Source organism: Nannospalax galili, unplaced genomic scaffold, assembly GCF_000622305.1.
Source record: "Nannospalax galili isolate Female #2095 unplaced genomic scaffold, S.galili_v1.0 scaffold777, whole genome shotgun sequence".
Lineage (NCBI taxonomy): Eukaryota > Metazoa > Chordata > Mammalia > Rodentia > Spalacidae > Nannospalax > Nannospalax galili.
The window spans coordinates 1,199,331-1,221,823 of record NW_008341810.1 but is presented as its reverse complement, the minus strand read 5'-3'; the positions used below and the strand labels follow the sequence as shown (position 1 = coordinate 1,221,823).

Genomic DNA, 22,493 nt, shown 5'->3' with positions numbered 1-22,493 from the left:
AATGCTGTTGTAATGAAATGCTTCTTCTAATTATATGGTTATTAAATAAATAATTTTTTAAAAAAAAAACAGCTGAAACCAAAGTAAAGTTCAGTTTCAAGCTCAAGTTCAGGCCGTAAGAATATCCATCAGTTGGAGCACAGCATAGATACTGGGTCCCAGTCAGGACAGGGAAAAGCCTGTAATGGATGACTGAACTGGTTCTTTCAGGGGCAGCTCCAGGATGCCTGTTCCAATGAAGTAGCTGTACCCAGCTCTATGCTTCTGAGAGGATGGGCCTATGTATGCATGGTGTTCATCTCTGATGTTATCCACATGGACAGGACTGGTGAAGTAGATATAAAGTGTATGTGCTTTTGTGTGTGTGTGTGTGTGCTTGTGTGTGTGTGCATGTGTGTGCATGCGTGCATGCATGTGAGTGCCTGTGCATGTGTGCTTATGTGCATATGTGTGTGCATGTGTGTGTGCATGCATGTGTCTGTGCATGCCTGTGTGCACGTGTGTGTGCGCGTGTGTATGCATGTGTGTGTACGCATGCATGTGTGTGTATGCGTGCTTGTGTGTGTGTGCGTATGTGTGTGTGCTTGTGTGTGTGTGCGTGCATGCATGTGTGTGTGTGTGTCCACTATATGTGAGTCTCAGCCTTACCAGCTACCACTAAAGTGTCTCTTGGTCATAGTAAATGGTCTTAGTTTCTTGGTTACAGTACACATTCTCTAAGAACTAATCACACCATCAAATTTGTTTAGAAATGTGACCAAAAACATAAATGTTCAAAAGATATTTTTATCATAATGTATAACTTTCATACTTTCTGTGTAGCTTTATTGACATGGTTTATAGACTCCTATATTTGACTGTTATATTTTTAGTAGACTTCAAGGCAAACACTAAAACAAGAACAGAATCTAACAGTCATAGAGTTTGAAAGTATACCAACGGTGAGTGCAAACTCCTTCAACTCCTTCTCTTTGTACTGAAAAACATTGGGACTCAAATGATATGTCTTTGCTGGAGTGATGAACACCCTTAACCAAAGCATAAAGTATGGGCTGTGGCTCAGTCAGTACAAGGATGGTCATGCAAGCATGAGGACCTGAGGTCCATCCCCAGCACCCACATAAAAAGTCAGGCTTGGCGCACACTTGTATCTAGTCCCAGTGCTGGGAGCACAGAGGCAGGTGAATCCCTGAGGCTCACTAGCCAGTCAGTCTAGACAGAACAGTGAGTCCCAGGTCCATTGAGATGCACATGGGCTAGAGAGATGGTTCAGCAGTTAAGAACAATGACTGCTTTTGCAGAGGACCCAGGTTCAGTTTATAGCAACCACACAGCATTTAATTCCAGTTCCAAGGTATCTTGTGCCCTCTTCTGGCCTCTTCAGGTACTGCACTTACATGAACACTATACCTACACATATACATACTTAAAATAAAACAAATTATTTTGGGAAAAAAAGGTGGATGGCTCCTGAGGACAGATGCTACAGGTTGACCACTGACTTTCACACATATCCATCCTCACATACAGGAACACATACACACATACACATACACTCATATACAAAAAGTGTAAAGCACAGGTATCAAAAATGAGAACATTGGGGCTGGAGAGATGGCTCAGCAGTTAAGAGCACTGACTGCTCTTGCAAAGAACTCTGGTTCAACTCCCAGCACCTACATGGTGGCAACAAACCGTCCTTAACTCCACTTCCAGGGGAATCCGAAGCCCTCTTCTGATCTCCACAGCATTGCAGGACATGGGTGCACTCACATACATGCAGGCAATACACTCTTACACATAAAATAAAAATAATAAATGAAATAAAATTTTTTAAAATGAGAGCATCAAATATTTTAAAGGATTCAAAGCATACATAGATGTAAATGATCCCCTTTTATTTTTACAACTGAATTTAGGTCAGCAGCTAATGTGGTCCCTTTTCAGAAATGAAGCTGATGTTCAGAAAGTAGAAACGATGATCTTCACAAGGCAAAACAGTAGAGCACAGAGCAGCCCCATGTTCACTCTCCAAGCCTTGTAGACCTCCACTGCCACCATTAGTCCTCTGTCATGTTTCACAGGCTGAACAGAGAGGGAATGCTAAGAATGCCACTGAATGAGAGTAAAGGATACTACTTGGCATATCACACGCCATATCTCTGGAAAGGCTGTCATTTCTGCCTGAATTGATGTGTGCTCTAAGTATGTAGGTTAGTAGGACACAGATACTGAAAATTGTTTTCTTCATAACTTTTCAAAGTAAACAAATAAAACTACCATATGAACCAGTGATAAATACCACTACTGAGTATGTAGCCAAAAGAAATGCAATCAGAATATAGAAGAGATCCACATATCCATAAATTCATTGCAACAATATTCACTCTAACTAAGATAAGGAGTCAGCCTAAGCTTCCCTCAAAAAGTACATGAAGAAAAATATCACACACACACACACACACACACACACACACACACACACACACTGAACACTTAGGTTTAGAAAGGAAGGTAATCCTACCATTTCTGACAAAAGGAATCTGGGGATATTGAGTGAAATATGCCAGGCACAGAAAGACAAATTCTGTGTGCCCTTACTTACATATGCAATCTTATACAATTGACCTCATAGAAGTAGAAAGAGAATAGGTTGTGACCAGGGACTAGGCAGTGGGAGAGCTTGGGAAGGTGTCAGTCAAAGGGTGAAACTATTGAATTAGATAAGAGCAATCTGCTGTACAGCATGGTGACTGTGGTCAATAATAATGTTTGGCATTCTTGAAAACTGATGACAGTAGATTTAAATATGTGAGATAATGCACTTATTAACTAAGTTGGTTTAGCCAACCCAGAAAGCACACATATTTCAAAACAACATGTTGCAGTCAAATAAACATATGTAGTTTTTATATGTCAACTTTTAAAACGCTGCCAAAAATTCTGAAAGTCTGCATATTAGCACTCACTAACACATCCTGTGAAACACTTTTGAATCTCCTTCATGTTCTCTTCTGACCTGGCTCCTGTTTGCCAGCAGTCATCCAGTGCAACCCAGAGCAAGCTTGCAAGCTTTATCAAGTCAATTTAGCAAGCCACCGACGTGTCCCCAAAGCCACAGAAGCATATTTCATAGGAGCCCTCTGTGCTCCATGAGATGAACTACTTTGTAGGAGCTAAAGTGACACAATTCTCCTCCGAGAAGTAATAAAACAGTAGATACGGTATGGGAATCTACATTCAGGTACTCGTGTCTCTATTCTGAGCTTTCAGTGGATTTTTAATTGGTTAGTGTTTCTGAAAGGTCAATGTATTAACTTTTGAGATCTTTCCTTAATCCTTAGGACATTTGTGCACATTTAGAAAAACACAGGTGCTTAACACATTTTGTCCAGTTAAATGGGCCTCTGTGATCTGAAATTGGCATAGGCAGGTGGCTGCCAGGTCTGCATGTGCTACTTTGGGAAATGGATGTATTTCTCCTCTACCAGGTCTCCATGGGAAGGGGAAGTGGACGGGGGAGGGTGAACACTGACAGACAACAGCAGGGGGACTCTGTGCTCAGCATCTTGTCTTCGTGGTATATCCAACTGCAAGATTTATAACCTTCTTGCTACCATGTATCAGCTTCAACACTTTCCGTGAAGTCTTCAATAACTTCGATGACATCTTGCTGAGGGGTTTTGTCATTAAAAGCCTAAAGCTGGTCATTAACAAACCTTCTCTGCAATCATCCACCGCTGTGCTAACTCAGGCATGGATCTGACTGGAAAGTTGGGCTGCCTCGGAAACTTTCCAGAAGGATGCATTTTTATTGTGCTGGGTATATTTCTTTAGGGGAAGAAAATATAGTTTCCAATCATTTCATCATTTATTTCTCATTATCTATGGACTAACCCTTCCCTCACAGACATGCTCAAATTCAACAAACATGTGTAGCACACGAGTACATAATAGGCACACTGCCTGAGGCTAAATATATAATTAGGAAAAACATAGCTCCAGCCTTCAGAGGATTTATGCCCACCCCCTCCAAAAAAATTAGCTATCATTAACAGAATCTTCTGTGATATGGTGGAACCTGTGCAGGCGTTAGAGGCATTATCTTCCTCATTTGTCACTGTCTCTTAGAAGACAGATATTCTTAGTAAGTCCATCTTCGTAATTGAATGACTAGAGCTTTGCCTGCTTGAGAAAACACTCTAGGTATCCATCAGCAGGGGAATTGATAACGAAAGTATGGTACATATACAAAATGGAATTTTATTCATCCGTAAAGATGACATTTGTGGGAAAACAGGTGGTACTGAGGATCGCTGTGTTAAGCAAAATAAGCCAGACTCGGAAAGACAAATACCACATTCTGTTTCATATTCAGACACTAGATGTAGGACATGGAAGTGGCAAGGGGATTATGAAAGAGGAAGATGCCTAAGAACAAGAGAAAGCAAAGGCTTATGGGTGTCCTGAAAGCAGAGGGGAGGACTATTTGGAGGAAGAAGGGGCCCAGCAAGGGGGACAGGAGGAGGAGGGGAGGACAGTAGAGGAGAGATGCAACTTAGAACGAAGCATAACGGCATGTGTGCATAAAAACGTCATATTGAGCTGGATGTCATGGCACACATGTAACCCCAGCACTCAGGGGTAAAAGCAAAAGATCACACTTTCAAGGCCAACCTGAGCTACATAGCAAGTTCAAGGCTAGTCTAGCCTATATGAGATCCTATCTCAAAACAGGAGAAGGAAAAAGAGAAAGAAAAGGAGGAGGAGGAGGAAGAGGAGGAGGAGGAGGAGGGGGAGGCGGAGGAATTATGAGATCCTATCTCAAAACAGGAGAAGGAAAAAGAGAAAGAAAAGGAGGAGGAGGAGGAGGGGGAGGAGGAGGAGGAGGGGGAGGAGCGGAGGAATCATATTGAAGCCCACTACTCTAAACGCTAACTGGGCAGTTTTTTTATATGTTAGGAATGTTTTAATAAAAATTTTCCTCAAACAGTGAGCTACTAAGTGGCGGAACCAGACCTTAAACCCATGTGTTGCTTGACTTCACTCACATTTATCTGTTCCACACAAACACATGACAGGATTGGGCCAGTAAAAAGAAGGAATGGGGGCTGGAGAGATGGCTCAGCAGTTAAGAGCACTGGCCTCTGTGGGCACTGCATGACACAGATAAACTTACACACATGCAGGCAATACATTCATACATATATCTACACTTTATTTATATTTACATATATTTACATTTACATTTTATTTTACATATAAAATAAAAAACAATAAAATATGTTTAAAAGAAGGAAAGAACAGTGTTTCTGTCTGAAGAAAGAGTAACTCAAGTGGAGGCAGACAGAGGCTGAGCATATATGAAGAAGAGCTTGAAACTAGGTGGAGAATTTAGGTCCTGGCTGCAGTTCTGCCCCAGAGGAGCCATCTCCCTTGGTTCCCTCTCCTCCTCTCCAAAGCCCTGAGATGGAAGCAGTATCCATCCATGAGCTTCAAGACGACCCACTGGCCCTGAGTATCCATCACTGGTGTTAATCTTATGAACAGAATAAAGATCCATATGTCACAAAAAACAACCCTTTGAAGATCACTGAATCCCAAACATATAAAAATTCATATGAAAAAGTAATTTGCAGGGCTAGTTGTTTCTGCTGCCGACAATTTGATTTTTCACCTAATTTTGTACTCTCTCAGATGGAGATAATGGAGTTTTTGCTCTCCTCTACCCATTTCAGAATGGAAATAGCCAAAGGGTCAATGTTACAACAAACATCCAGAGTTCTTCAAACACATGATGGGAAAACATGCAGATGTGAGAGAATTTTCTGCTACAATGTGGAAGGGGGCAAAGAACAGAAAATAACAAGTCTTGAAATGATATTTTTATGTTTTTTAAACTTTTGTTACGTTATTCATTTATTGCAGGGGGGTGGTCAGAGGGCAGATTGTGGTGAGAGTTAGTTCTCTCTTTCTACCATGTGAGTCCCATGGATCAAACTCAGGTCAGGTCGGCAGGCTTGGTAGCAGATGTCTTTACCCACTGAATCATTATCCCCAGAAAGGTATTTTTTAATAACAAGGAAAATAACTTGTGGTAGATAAACTTTTAAGGATGCACATTTTGTAATAATCGCCATTGGTCAAGTTCCTCCTATGTGCTTGGAGAATTGTATGCAGTAAATCATTAGATGGAATCTTTGTAACAATCTTGCCTAGGAAACCAGTATTCCCACACTTACCCATAAACAAACCAGGGATAGATAGATTAAATAATTTGCAAAAGGCCCCCTCATTGAGGAATTTGCATAGCTGAAATGTAAATCTAGTTTTGTCAAGTTTCTGGTGAAGCTTTACTGTTATCTATATCTATGCTAATTAAAATATGACCCATTTAAAGATGTTTAAATAGAATTGAACAATGCAATGATAAAGGGTACTCATGAATCTCTCTCTCTTGCTATCTTTCTCTCTCTCTCTCATTTTTTCCTTTCTTTTTTTCTCCTTTTCTAAAAAAACCAGAAACATTAGCTTACTTTTTAGTGTTCAGCTAACTGCTGTGGGATTTTACCTGAGGAGTTCAGTAAGTCCTACAAGCAGATACCGTTAATCTAGCTATGGTGTCATTATGTGCCTGTCCATATGTGTGATGTGGGGGAAAGGTTTTGTTCACAGGGATCACAAAGCCATCATCCATCTGACACCCTGGGTTTTGGTGGGCTCTCACCTACAGGGCTTCCCACAAATGTCTTCCTAGACCTGCTATCATTTTTAATTGCTCACAGGATGCTTTTTACGAGGAGACTTTTGCCACCAAGATCACCAGCACTACATCAAAGAAGTCTCAGAAAATCAGCAAGTTCAGCTCAGCTCTTCTGACAAGAAGTCTGAGCTTTCTCCGAGGTCACAGAGCCCAATGACCCTTTCAGAGACAGGGAGGACCACTTTCAAGGGATCTATGTAAACCCTGAACACCAAGTTTAAGGAAAAGGCTCTGTATTCTAGAGCAAAAAAAAGGCACTATGTCTCAAAAAGTCCTCAACACAAAGATCAGAACTCGCACAAAAAAATATTAATAACATATTCTGTCCTATTTAGGAAACATTACTTAGCAATTTTTATTGAGGTTTTTAAATTTCATACATTTCTGAGTCACATCCAGACCCCCTCCCCCATCCATTTCTCCCCCCTAACCCCCCACTGAACCCTGTGTGCTCTGCCATACATGCTGAGTCCTATTCATTCAAGTGTTTGTACCCAAATGTCCTTCAGTGTAAATGCATCTACTGGAGTCTAGTCCATCCATCTAGTGGTCGTATGTAAGTCATACTCTCCCTCACCCAGAAGCAATCAGTCTCAAATAGTTCTCAATCTAGTCTGGCCCGCCACCCATTTCTTATCTCTCCTTTGGGTCCTTGTTTAATTGAGCTGACGTGGGTCCCACACTTGACGCCACCACTACACCAATCCCTTATGTGTGACTATATAAATTCTGATGTAACGCCAGGTAAAGGGAAAGGATATGTGGAGGTAAAGGACAAGAAACAACCTTAAAGGGGGATGGTAGGGAACAGATGTTACCTGAGGGAGGTGGAAAAAGTGGGAGTAATTGGCAGGGAGGAGAGGAGGGAGGGACATGCAAGGGACCATGGTGTGGGGGAGCAAGTGAGGGAAGTCAGGAGAGGAAAGATGGTGGGAGTCGGGAGGTGTTGGGGGAAGGTTGGGGATAATGGGGGCACTTAGCAATTTTTTGATGTGAGCGAGTGATTTAGATTTTTTAAAAGTCAGTTTCATCATGTAAAGAGACTTATAATCTCATATCACTATTTGTCATAGGACAAATGATAGAAACCCAATCATAATGAACTTAAGAAGAAAGTGCTTAGTAATAGCTTCTATGTAAGTACAATTCATGTCTCTGAAGACAATGCATGAAACTGGATTTCGTTTAAAAAAAAAAAAAAAAAAAACTAGAATTAGAGACTCTGCCACCATGGAAGAGCTCCCCTCTGCGCCTGGTCTCCACTTCCCTCTACACACAGGTGTCCCCCTTGCTGTTCTTAAGAACATGAGGCAGAAAATAGTCAACGATAGCCACAGAGCTGCTGACCCACCCAACCCCAACCTAAGAAACAAAGTGATTGATTCAAGTTCTCAATTACAAAGAAAAGTTAAGATTTGTTCAGTTCATAACATGTGGCTTCCTCTAGACCAATCAATTATTTGTTGACAGGTAAAGGATGTTTATCCTGCTTTCCAGGATGACTGTGCGATAAGCATACAAATAGGGAAGCATGGGTGTTCAAAGAGAAAGGGAATTCATTAAGAAAAAAAAAAAATCAGGGCCAGAGAAAAGACTCAGCCTTTAAGAGCTCTTGCAGAGGACCCAGATTCAATTGTTAGCACCCATATGGTGGCTAACAACTGTTCATAACTCCAGCTCCAGGGAAATCCAACACTTTCTTCGGGCCTCCGCTGACATTGCACAACACAGGTGCACTTACATACATGCAGGCAATACACTCACATACATAAAATAATTAATAATAATAATAATAATAATATCACACGGACCAAATCAGGGACACCTACTACAAGAACATATTAATATTTCACTAATACACATCTAAAATAAATACGCTCATATCTGGATATTTTTCTCCAGAATAAATACAGTGTAATTTTATCAATATATAAATTTCTGACCATCTTAAACATTTATACATTATATTTTTAAGCAAGAAACAGATGACGGGTATGGTAGTATACACCTGTAATCTCAGTACTCAGGCGGTAGAAGCTGTAGGATCAGAAGTTCAAGGCCAGCCTTGAGTTTGAGGCCAGTCTGGGATGATGTCTCAACAAGACAACAAATCAGGAAACAAAATAAAAATGGTATTATGCTTTAGTTATAATGAAAATAGTATGGTTGCAGAATAAAACACAGATCCTAAGGACAAATGTTTAAAGACATAACACAATTGTTTCTCAACTTATCATAAGGTTATATCTCAATAAACTCATTGTTAAGTACAAAATGTATGTAGCACCCCCTACCCTACTGATTATCAGAATGGAGCAATCCTGTATTCTGTGGTCTTGTCTGCTCTCTCTTGTGACAGAGGCTCCCTGGGAGCTGTGGCTCTCACTTGCTGCCCAGCACTGTCATGAGCGCAGAACTGTGGAGCACTAGCCCAGGGAAAGGTGAAAATTCAACATTCTAGCTTCTTTTTCTCTTGAACAGATATCATTTCACCATTACAATGTATAAAATCATCATTATTTAGGTACATTCTTCATTTTCCTTCAAATAATTTAAATGTACAATATAAATTCAGATCTTGCAGAAACAAGATTTTGTTTTTAGCCCTGTTTCTCTCTCCTGCGTCTTAGAAACCCTTTTTTTTTTTTTTTTTCCTTCACATTCTCTGTTCTTACTTCTGCTGATGCTCCCAGGTCTTTTTCTCAGTGTGCCTTATTGAATTTTGTGCATTTCATACATCTTAATCATGTTTAGACCCCTACATATGCACCCCTCTATAACCCCTCCTCCAGACTACATGCATTCTGTCGTATATGTTAAACCTGTTGAGTCAAGTCTGTGTACCTTGATGTCCCTCGATGTGAGTTCATCCACTGGAGTCTAGTTAGCCCATCTAGTGTCTCTCCCTTAAAGAAGATCTACTCCCTCTCACCCAGCAGGGATCAGGTGCCAAGAGTTCCCCAGCTAATGTTGGGGCCTGCTGCCCATTGCTCCAGTACTATGTTGTGTTTCTGTCTGATTGAACTTGCATGGGTCTTGTGCATGCTGTCACTGTTGTTGTAAGTTCATATGAACAAGCTCCTAGAGGCCTGGAAGACCTTGTTTCCTTATGATCATGCACCAAACCTGGTTCTTCTAATCTTTCCACTTCTCTTCTGAAATGGTCACTGAACCATGAGTTGGTGAGGTTTAACACAGGATTCCTATCCAGGGACAACATTTAGTGCTCTTAAGCACTGAATCAACTCTCTAGCCCTGCTGCTCCCATCTCTAAACAACTGTTTGTGAGTTTATCACTAAGTTTTCAGCATGAGGAATCTTAGGGGTAGTATCAAATACTATTTCACAAACCAACAAAAATGTCTTTATATGATTAGTACTAAACAGAGTACCAAACTGGAAATGAACAAAACCAATTTCTAATTTTTATTCTTTGCCCAAATAAGCATAGACCAATTTTAGACAAGTCATTCAGGATCCCTGTGTCCCTCTGTGTCAACTTCACTACTTTAGACTCATCTAGGAAACTGTGTGTGTTTGTGTGTTGGGGGTGTGGGTGGGTGTTTTCAGGGGATTCACTTAGTAAAGACTAACCCTACGAGTGGAAGGTACCATCCCAAAGGTTGGCAGTTCTGATGGAAGAGCCTCAGGGAAGAAAGGAGGAAGTCTGAGAGCACCACCAGCCCTTGCTCTCCTTTCTGGTTTGCCATGATGTTAATGAGTCTCCTAGTCCATACATTTCTGTGTCATGATGTGCTGCTCAAGGACATGGGCCTAAACAAGCATGAGCTACAATAAACCCTCCCTTCTCAAAGCTTTCCTTTCAGGTTTTGTCACGGCAATATGACAGCGATTAACACCATCCATGAATCTACTTGATGATCTGCATTTCCTTCAGGATGAAACCTCGGAAGTAAAGAGGATCACTATGTTACAGGACTTGTTTATAAAGATAAGTGGGGAGGAATGTCAGAAAATTAGAGATTTCCCTCTCTTGTCAGAAAGAAATTCTCATCCAAAAGAAGAATATATTTTACATGTCACTTAAAATTTTTCTTTTGGTTAGATTACAGCAATCTGACTGCTGTCTACCAATAAGCTCCAGGCCTCAATGAGGGATCTACTCAACAAATGTCAGGTTTTAAAAAGATACCACTTTTCATAGGATTTTAGAATTCCCTCTGGGTGTTTCCTGAATAATTTTGTGAAGAAAAAGTCCTGCACCTTTCAATAGAATGATAAGAGATGAATACGGCTATTATGAATTTAAAAAGGAAATTGCAGTCTCGTTTTGTACTAGATCTTGTGGCTATGACCCCTTTTCAGAAACAAGGAATGAAACTTACAAAGCAGCAATGTTCCCAGCAACAATCCCCCAAGAAAAGCTGAAGGAGTAAAGTAAGGTGATAAACCAGTCTAGAAATACTTGCTATCAGTTAAGTATTATGTCTTATCATTTATTTTCACATATTAAAAAGAATTGCCTTGAAGGAAAACTTGGCATTGTGATCATAATAGCAATAATATTGTCCTGAAATTAATTCACATATTCTCTGGGGCAAAATCTGTTTGGAACTGGGATGATTGGCCGTGGCTCAAATGGAACATCCATCAGAGACAGGCATCGTTGGAAGTGCGCTGCACAAATGCTGGGTTGGGATCCTTTTAAACCCTGTCAACTCGGGGGTTTTTGGTTATTAGGATATCAAACATGCAAATAAGTATACTATAGTTGAGCAATACTGGTCTTTCTGGAATATCCAATGTGTTTTTCCTAACAACCTCCATTCTTTCTATTCTTATTACATTACCTAGAATTCACGAAATCCAAAAAACAGTCACTTTTACTTGATTCAATTTCAAGAGACTGAAAAATCAGCCAAATTCCTCACCTTCCTCTCTCCTAAATTCTTCTCCCCCCGCCCTCTCCTAATTGCAAGGCTTTACACTAATTTACATGAATTTCAGCTTTCAAAATCAATGGTCTTTGCTGAATGCAAATAAGCACATGGGAAAATTATATTAAGTTTGCACAATTGATCTTTCATCATTTCAAACAGTACCTTTGAATAGTTCCTGAAATGTCTGTTTGAAATACTCCCAGCGCTGAGTGTCATCAAAAGATGGGGGGTCACTCTGGGGAAACCCATTCTCGGTGATGTAAATTACAGGGTTATTATACGTATCCTAGAACAAGAGAGCAGAAGTTTCATTCCAAACAGATGTTTTAAAAAAATGAAAGCTCATAAAATCAGGTGCATTACCCTCTATCTTCCTGAAGCTACAACCCCAAAACTAGTTTTCATCAAATTGCACTGACCCTATTAACTTAATTTTCCATGCTCTGACCTTTTATGACTAACAATGGAAGAGCAAAACTGCGCAAGTGTCCATGAAGACAGTCAAATGACTCTTATAATGAGAAGACAGAAATATCTCTCTTCTCATCAGCATCTAATGATTGCCACTTCTCCTTAACCCCATTGGTCCCACTAGCAGGTACATTTTCTATTCCCCATAGGAGGGGTCCTGAAAACTGGTACCTTGTGTAATTTCAGTCAGCAGCACAGTGGAGTCTCAGAAAGCATCCAGCCCTGTTTCCTTAAAATGCCTTTCCTAATTGCAGCAGTGACACCCACTTGAACAATATGTCCTGGCTACTCCTATAGCCACAACAGAATTTAACAACAAATTCTGCCTTTGACCACTGGTTTTAAAGCTAGCTCATTAATCCTCACCAACTTAAATCCCAATCTTCTCTTCCCAAGCCAACAAATGGACATCCTACCACCTGATGATACACACATACATATTCCTTTCTGGCCGTCTTCGTATAGTTGGGTGTACGTTGACACAAACAAATCGCGCATTTACCTTAATGTATTTCAGTAGTTTACGTATTCCCCATGGCACCACATAGATCCAACCCACATTTTTCCAGGATGGATGAGGAAAGTATTCAATCTCCACATCCTGAAGAAAGCTGAGCTCGTTGCTACTCTGCCGGTGCTTGGCTAAGCGAGTTGTATAATATTGCACCGCAAAGAAGTCGGCGGTGCCTTTGATCATTTTTTTCTCTTCTTCTGTGAATTCTGGAAGCCTTGATGATGAATAGCCTTGTTTTTCACTCATGGAGGCAATCTGGGACTTGACAATTTCAGGATAATCACCATCGATGAATATAGGTTTAGCAAAGAAATCCAACTGGAAATTGATGGCTCTCTTAGTAGCTTCCTGGTCCAGCACTGAGTTGGGATCTGCTGGTTCCAACCAGGAAGCAAATAACGATAGGGACACCATGCCTTTCTGTTCTTTTCGGAATAAAGAATCATAGCTGTGCCAGGATCGGGCATGTGCCCTAATCAAATTATGAGCTGCCTGATAACCTCCAGTCCCAATGTGAGGCACACCAGGAGCAAAGATTCCCATGTCATAGGACAACAGAGCAAGAATATTGGGCTCGTTCATGGTGAGCCACTGCTTCACTCGATCTCCAAAGGTCCTAAAGCAAAACTGAGCATAGTTGTCAAAGGTCTCAATGATTGCTTCTGACAGCCAGCCTCCTTGGTCTTCTAAAGCCTGAGGCAAATCGAAGTGATAGATAGCCACTACGGGTGTAATCCCATTCGTTAACAAATCATCAATGATCCTGTTGTAATAGTCAATTCCTGGGGGAGACAAGAAGAAAATGTGATAATCGAAAAGTTATTTTTAGTATATTGGCAATACATCTTAACAGAGAGGTATCAGATGACTCTTACTCAACAGAAGGTTTATTATGTATTCAATTTGATCAATGAAAGGTTGGGAAGAAGCATGGAGAGTTCCACAGAAGGCTGGCTGATCAGGAAGTGGGGATGAGATGGAGTGACAGTGTGGGAAGATGCTTGCTCTGAAATACATTTGATACATTTGAGCAACTTGCTGACACCTAACATTGTGCTGTTTTCTCCTTTGTTGAATTTTAACTCCAGTAGGACACAAATTCTGTGGGAGCAGAGGTTGAGTTGCACAATTCACCTCTAAATTTTCACATCGTGGGACACAATCCGAAATTTTGTAAACAATAAATATCTGTTCAATTAATAAAGCTCAAAATCATTGAAATAAAATAAAGAAGCAATTCAGATAACTATCTTAGTTCTTTGCCAGACCTTATAAACCTAGGAAGGGATGCACTGAATGTGCACCATAACTTAGCATCAAAGTCAGGTACAGGGGCTCACGCCTGTGGTCCCAACTATTTGGGACTATTTGAGCCAAGTAGATTGAAGTCGGTCTGAACAACATAGTGATGACCTTCTTCAGGGAGATAAAATGTTCAGTATCTATCCCAGAATGGGAATTCTACACACAGATAGCAAGAGGCTTGGAAGAATATGAGAATTTGGTTGGGGTTCACTCTAAACTTTTGAATGTGTACTGGAATACACAGTAAATGTTTGTTCTCAGCTGATTCTCCCAAGACAGCATGCCCAAGAGAGTGCTTGTAGAATTGTTGCAGAGTTCAGAAGAATGCTATTAAATTGAAGAGGCTCTGCCTCGGGAACCAAGACCAAGAAGATATTGGGTCCAGCCTTATGATGACTCTTACGTTGAAGTGACTCTCTAGTAGAGGGTGCTGTTAGGACTGTGCCTGGCTTTATGTTACAAAGAATGAAAGGACCCAAGACTTTGAAAAGAAAAGCTGTCCTGGTTGAAAGGGGTTAGTTAGTTTCTGGAGAAATGTAAGATCATATGTAGAATTGTGTTGCACTGGAGAGTTATCTGCAAGAAACATCCTTTTCTTTCCTAGCTTGATGAAAAGAGTAATGCAGACTTCTGCATTGCTTCCCACATTCAGTCATTCACTTGTTCATTGCTTAAAGTCATACTGATAGAAAAATAATCATATGCTAGGCACATAGACAGTACGGTAAGCACAACACTATTCCTCAGTGAACTTATTAAGAATCACTACAGATAAACTGACAAACAGGTAAAATGTTAGGACTACATAGTAAAGATAAAATGTAGAGTCTTACTCTAAAGTGAGATAAATATACCCACCTTAAACTCAGGCATCTGAAAGCATGCTCTGAGAGCAATATACCACCCAGTTTAAAGTTTGAACTATGGTGCCTGCATATCTAAAGCATACTCCCACTCCATCACCTACCAGCTCCATGATCTGGAGCAAGTTACTGGATCTCTCTGAATTATCTTTCCCCATCTGTAAAATATGAATGATACTAGAAACCTACTTCAATGAATTTTCGTGTGAGAGTTTATTCAGTTAATACACTGAACATGCTAAGAACATTTCTTAACATACAAGAGCCCAGTGAAGGTTAACTGTCATTCTAGTGATTACTATTGTTATTACTATTAGACTTAAACTGGTATTTTAAAAGTGAATTTGGAAACGTGAATAAAAACTGCTTAGCAGTTAAGAGCACTGGCTGCTCTTGCAGAAGACCTGGGCTCAGTTCCCAGCATGGCAGTTAACAACCATCTGTAAGTCCAGTTCCAGGGCATCCAACGTCCTCTTCTGACCTCCGTGAGCACTGCGTGACAAGGGTGCACTTAGTTCATGCAGGCTATATACTCATACACAAAAAATAAAATAAAAATAGAAATAAAATATCTTTAAAGGAACATTAGGTGATAAGGAAAGAGTATTCTTGGAAGAGAAAAAGAAGAAACAAATGTCCAAAAGAAGACCCAAGGCTATGTAGAAATAAAGGGTACCCAAATGTGAAAACAGGCAATTTACTCCATTTGCTATAGAAAGGAAGTCCACCACCATCACTTGAATTTGGCAAGAACTCAAAAATAGTTGGGGAAAACAAATGGGAAAACCTGCTCTATCTGGAACTGTTGGCTTACGGAGTAAGAAGATAGCTCAGTAAAAGTGGGGAGTCTTCAGCGATTGATTTGGGGAGCATATTTGACTTCCTCTTACTGGTTCTGAGTCAGAAGTTGAGTTATGATGGGAACAAAAACTATCGAAGGTGCAAGATGCTGACCAACTATTCTGGGCTGGTGACTATAGAGGCTGTGGTTTGGCTGTCTGGGCTTCTTATGTGGGTCAGAGCTTTATTTACATATGCTGTCTGGTCAGTGTTTATATATTCACCCTCTTAAGAGAGGTGCTCCTTCTGGGAACTGAAAGTTCAGTGTACAAAGGGTGTGTGCTTCATCAGAAGAGGAGGAAGACTGGAGGAAAGATAACAGGGTAAGCAGAAACCATGTTATGCACCACAGTGTTGTTGACCTGAGTATTTTTAACAACAGCTCATTTATTTTGCAAACGGGAAAACACCATGAGTCATGCAGAAACAGTCCACACTTGGGAGGCAATTTGTATGCAATGCTGACAGAATAACTCCTTCTCCCCAGAATGCCCGTGCCTTAATCCACGTAACCAGTAAAGGTATTACCCTACAGGGGCAAAAAGGAGACTATGCAAATTTGATTAAGGAAAAGATCCTTACATAAGCAGATTTCTCTAGACTTTCAAGACAGACTCACTACAAGCAAAGTCCTTAAAAGTAGAACGTAACAGGAAAATTGGTCAGAAAGAGGCAACAATGAAGACGAGGTAGAGAATCTGGCAGATTGAGAGGTATGCAACCTGCTGCTGCTGGCTTTAAAGACAAGAAAGGCGGCCAGCCACACACCAAAAAAGATGGGTAGCCTCAAAAGCTGAGACTGTTCCTCAGTGGATAACCAGCAAGGACATTAAGACCTCCGTGCTACATGTAGATAACGTGAATGAACCAAGACAGACATTCTCCCATGCTCTTCCAAAAGAAACACAGCCCTGCAGGCACTTTTATCTCAGCTGACAGAACTTGAAGGTCACAAATTTGTGTTTGTTTAAGAAGCTAAGTTAGTGGGAGTTTGTTTCAGCAGCAATGGAAGACCAGCATAATTTACCTACTTTATAAAGCTTCCCATTGCTTTCGTAGCAGAAGTGCATTCCAGACCCATCTCTGGCCAGTATAAATCCACATTTCCTCATTTGTAACTGGAGTATCAAAACGGAGATGATAAACTAGCCTTGGTGTTAGTGTGCACGAAGGTTCTCCTGGAAAACCGTCTCATTGGCTTTTTCCATGTTAGCTTCTTTTATCGAATTCATATCGTATGTGCTAGGTGACGTGCATTTTGCTTAATTCTAGAACTATGTTCGAGGGAGGAGCAATTTTATTCCTATCAAATACACAAGGAAATCAGTGCCTAGAGAGATTCGGTGCTGTCAAATGGCACAGTCAACATTTACTCCCACACTGAGACTGAGTTTTCTCATTGCAGCATACTACTTCTCACGTTTACAAATGCCCTTGAACCATAAAACGTGACAGTTTCACTGGGCTTACTTCTACCTACTCAGACCTGATCATAATATCAGGTCCTTTATAGTATTCTTTTATGTGGAACCTTTCAAGATAACCAATCAATTTAATTCAAACAATGTGATAATTATGAGCTAAAGTTAAATACATTTCATGTTGTTCATGCATTTATACTATGTTGCATAATTAATATTTAACATCCCATAACTGAGCACTTTGCTTCTGCTTTATACAGTTTATTTGATGATATAAGAAAACTTTTACAACTTTTCTATGAACTGATAGAGTGTGTGTGTGTGTGTGTGTGTGTGTGTGTGTGTATTACTAAGGACTGAACCTAGGGTCTTGTACACACTAGGGAAGTGCTGTACCACTGAACTGTCTCCCCAGTGCAATGAGACCTAAGACCACCACACTGAGACAACTCAGTCAAAGGAACCAAACACCTGGCCTCTGTATGCCTACATTCCTCATCCGTGAAAAAGGATGCTCACAGTGCCACCTCCTGGCTGTTATGAGAATTGAATAAGATCAAACTGTTAAAGGTGATCAGACTGATTTGGTTCAGTGACAACAAATTCTGTGTTCTCTCTCAAGTGATGGGTTGTTCTCTCTCTAGGGATCTTGAAACTTTGAAAGACCACTTGGACCCTGTTTTGCTTCCAGATCTATGGACAAGATTGACTCTTTGAAAAATTAAAACTTCTCTAAGCTTCTTTTATAGTCAACACCACATTATCTGCTTTAATTAATGCCATTTCTGCTTATTTGGTCTTTGAAAATGTGAAGTAGATTTGAACTAAAGTTCTTTTAGACATAGGAAAAATAATCCAGCCCAGACTATCTCAAATGGAAGGGAGCGTAGGGGCAGTTGGGCAATGAGTACAGGGTAGCGTAGGCATTACTTGAAACAACTTGAAGATGGCAGACACCCAGTGACAAAGACTTGATGGGTTTTGTAAAAAGAAAATAAGAACACAAAGTTGGATGGGTAGGAAAGTGGTAGTAGATCTGAGAGGAGTCTGTGGAAGGGGTGATTATGATCAAAATACATTGTATGAAATCCTCAAAGGACTCATAAAAATAAAATACCAATAACCAATATGTATATGACACCCACATACGCCAAACACTCCTCAAAGTATTTTCTGTAGACCCTCATTTCACCCTTGTATCTACCCTGTCTTCATCATAATGATAAAGAAACTGAGTCCCAATGACACCAACTTGCTCTACTCTCACACTAGCACATGGCAGAGTCTGAATTCATCCAAAGCAATTGGATTTCATAGTGTTTGTCTTTAATCAGGTAATTCTCTGACTTCTCTATAGAACAAAAGTAAAATTCTGAAATATGTAATTAAAGTCAGAAAAAAAAAAAACTAACTGCAACTGGAACTCAAGGAGATTGAAGTTGGAACTTCAGATGTTTGACTGTAGGGGGAAATGGTCTGTCCCACACTAGTTTTCTCCACGTATCTGCTCCTTTCCTCTATTTTAGAATCAGTCTTCTTTCCATGCCAATTTACCATGGCCTCCAAATGGCCCTCATGTCTACCAACACTACCTCAGCTCCCTGGTGCAAGTCACCATCCAAAACAGTCTCTCAGGTCCTCAAGCCCAGACATCCTTGAGAGAGGGAAACAACTGGCAAGCTCATCTTTTCTCAGGAGACGACAGAAGTTATACATCACAGGGGGTGGACGTTTTCCTTTGCCCTGTCAGCCGTGACTAGAAGTGGAGCAGGATAACACAGCACAAAGAAATAAGGAGATTCTCTTAGAAGAGAAGGTGGATAGAACTTTCAAAGATCATGGTTCCAACGGGTGGGGGGGTGAAGAAGCAAAGAAGGGAGGGAAGAGAGGGAGAAAGAGAGGGAGGGGAGGGGGAAGGAGATAGGGAACTCTGATTCTAGTCAACTTTGAAATTATAACAGAATTTTTTATCATGTGTCTATCGTCTCTCAGATATATAATAACTATTTTGTTCATATCTCTAGACTGATACCACCGATTTCTTAAATGGCCCTAGGTTATCTTGTTGCACTGCCTGTATAAGTTATTTATTACTGCTATAGCAAAAACCAAAATAACTGTCTTATAGCTCTTGAGGCCAGAAGTTCAAATCGTTTTCAAGACGTTGGAATTAAGATGGCAATAGAATTGCCTTCTTCTGGCAAGCTGTCAATTAGAATCTGATTCCTTGCCCTTCCAGGTGCTCCCCTGTATGCCTTCAGACTCTTTTTCTCCAGCCTCCCTCCTAGAAGAACTCACTTGTTTACATTGGCCCATATAGATCATCCAAGATAATCTCATCACCAGATCCTTAATTTAATAATCCCTGTAAGGTCTCTCTCACCAAATAATAAATACCTTCACAATTTCTAAGATTAAAGACAAGAGCATGTTAGGGAGATAAGAAAACGTTATTCACCCTAAAATTGCCCTGAACATATGCTACAAGGTGAAGACTGGTAACTCAGCTTACTTAAACCATTCCTTTCAAGTACTCTTACATTTGAAGCCTTAAAGTGAACAAGAATTTATGCATGAATATTTGCAATTTTTTCTTTCTTTCCAAGACTTGTGTCTCCTAGTAATCCATATAACTTACATTTGTGGCATATATGAAAATGCACTTGGACGGCCAAAAATTACAGAACGATGTGATTTCAGTTGCTGACATATTCTCTTCTTGTTAAACCTTGAAAACTTGACATTTGAAAAAGAAAAGCTATGTGACAATCCCACGTTTTAAAATATACTTCCAGTGTGAGAACAGAATTTTGCAAGGTTCTATAATCAAGTTTTAGAGTGGGTAGTGAAACACATACAGAGAGAGAGAGAGAGAGAGAGAGAGAGAGGTTCCTGGGAAAGGACAATAATAGGGTTTTTCAATTCTTTACATGTTCTGTGAGAAAATATTTAAACAGAGTAAAAACATGATGGCCTTTCTGAGTTAAATCAGTTCCAAACGCTTCAACAGATCACTGCACAAGAATGAACAGCTGTTTGTTGAAATTCCACCTCCTGGAAGCACCTCCCGTGCCCTCTTGTTCAGGGAAAAGTCTGTAATATTAATCAGCTATAGCTTCACAAATGCTGAGGCCAAACACAAAAAGCTATGTGCAGTGGGCAGGTGATCATTGCAGGAGCTTGGCAAGAACTATTCCTCTCCACCCTGACTCCAGCAACCCCTGTGCCCTTGCCTCCATGCTCCACCTCCTCTGCTCCCCTGGACTTGAGTTGCTGACTCACACTGTGCCCATGAACTTCTGTACATCTGAAGTTGACTTTCAAAAGTTGGCACATTGGTACATGTCTGTAGTCCTTTGTCTAAAAAGCTTGGTTGGGGTGAGAGAAGCTGGGAAGATTGATCAGTAGGTAAAGTGCTTGCCTTGCAAGTCTGAGGACCTGAGTTCAATCCCCAGATTCTACATTTTAGAAGCTGGGCATGGTGAAGCAGGCTTGTGATCCCATAGCTAGTGAGATAGAGACAGACAGATGCCTGAGGCTCAGTGGACAGCCTAGGCAGCCTGGCTACTTGGCAAGTTCCAGGCCAATGAAAGGTTCTGTCTCAACAAATAAAGTAGATCAGGCCTGAGAGAAAGGCACCTGAGGTTGTCCTCTGGCCTCCACAAATATGTACACACATGCACATACACAGACATGCATGCACCTACATAGCACACAAACACACAGAGTTAAACAAATAAATAAGGCTTGGGACAGTGTTTTCAGAGTTTGGAAGTTGTAGAAAGGAAACACAGCCTGTGTTGTACATTAAGTTAAAATCCTCTGTGGGTCTGGGTCAGTTTTTTTCTTTAACAAAATATATAAATATTGTCCTCAAATATAATAAACCAAGATCATAAGAAACATTTCACACAAATTCACCTCAGTTTATTATGTCAATTTATCATATATCTATAATACAATCTCTATACTGAAGGCTCAGGGAATATTGCAGAAGAGGGGGCAGAAAGATTTTAAGAACAGAGGAACAGGAGGCCTGCTCCTAGAGAATACATTCTAGACATGACAGAGAAGATACTCCCATGAAATCTCCACAGTATGATTACCTAACAAGAGCCGAATAATGACACCACCAGTTGACACGCCAATGTGGATGGGGAAAATGACATAGGATCCCACTCTAGATGGAGAGCTAGAAGTAATCAGTGGATCTGGGGGTGGGAGAACCAGTTTACTCCAGCAACAAAACAAGCTCTCTGATAGGTTGTCTAATCTCAAGTGGTCAGTCCTAAACATACACACATGAGCACCACTAAATGGACTCAGTGCACTGTATTTTATATATAACTGTATATACATATGTATATGTATATTTATAAATGTATCTATGTAGCACAGATATATGATGTATATGTATATATCATAATAATAACCAAAGAAGAGGACAAGAAATTGAGAAGGGGTGTGGGAATATGGGAGCAGTTGGAGTGGGGAGTGGGAGAGTCAGAAATGATGTAGTGTGCTCATACATGAAATTCTCAAAAAGATAAAAATTATAAAAAGAAAAGAAAAAGAAAAGGTCCTTAGTCAGAGCCTTTAGATGTTAGACTCCAGAGACGGGCTGGTGGAATGGTGGAGCTCTCTTACAAACCTGGTCGGGATCACAATCCTGATGATTATTATCATTTTATTGTTGACCATCCAAATGGAAGCTCAGTGAAAACCCAAAATTCCATCAATGGAATTTCAGTAGTATGGGGCCTCTACTTCATTTGATCAAGAGGGAAATTGTAGTAGAGTTCAAGTGGTTTGGCATGGCTACCAATGGGTTCAAAACTGGGTACTATGGTTTTGATGCCAGACAGAACTAGGTTGAACTCAGCACTAACCTATAGCCAGCTTTATGTCCATGTCAGGGAGGTCTCTCATTCATAAGTTTGTTAGGAGCATTTAATTTGCAAAAAAAAGTGCTGTGTCTGGCACAGTGAACTATACATACTAAATACATAATAAAAAGTGATAATTGCAGTACTTAGTGATTTTAATGATTGTTATTGATCTATACACATTAAAGCACTATTTGCTGAATTTTTCTCTGGAAGGCACTGAACTAGGTTACAGGGCTATGCAAGACTGAATTGTCTGCCCATCACTGTGTAAGCAATTCAAAGGATTCTCTTCTATCTATGCTATGAGTAGTCCCAGCATAGTCCTTTACACACAGGCCACTGTCACTATCCTTTTTTGAGTGCTATTAATCAGAGGGTGCTCATAACAATAATAATGAAGAGTGAGAAATACCCTAAAGACTTTGCAAAGTGCTAGGAGAAGATATAGATAGATGATAGACAGACAGACAGATAGGTGATGATGATAGATAGATAGATAGATAGATAGATAGATAGATGATAGATA

General features: G+C 40.3%; 1 protein-coding gene across 1 annotated transcript in view; it reads right to left on the bottom strand.

Annotated features, from left to right (window-relative positions):
• The window catches only part of LOC103737500 (cytosolic beta-glucosidase), a 174,606-nt gene that overhangs the window by 78,857 nt on the left and 73,256 nt on the right, over positions 1-22,493 (bottom strand). Inside the window, exons 3-4 of the mRNA XM_029565547.1 lie at positions 12,638-13,431; positions 11,827-11,950 (exon numbers count right to left, since the gene is read on the bottom strand). Of these exons, the coding sequence (XP_029421407.1) occupies positions 11,827-11,950; positions 12,638-13,431 (918 nt within the window). The remainder of the gene's footprint in view (positions 1-11,826; positions 11,951-12,637; positions 13,432-22,493) is intronic.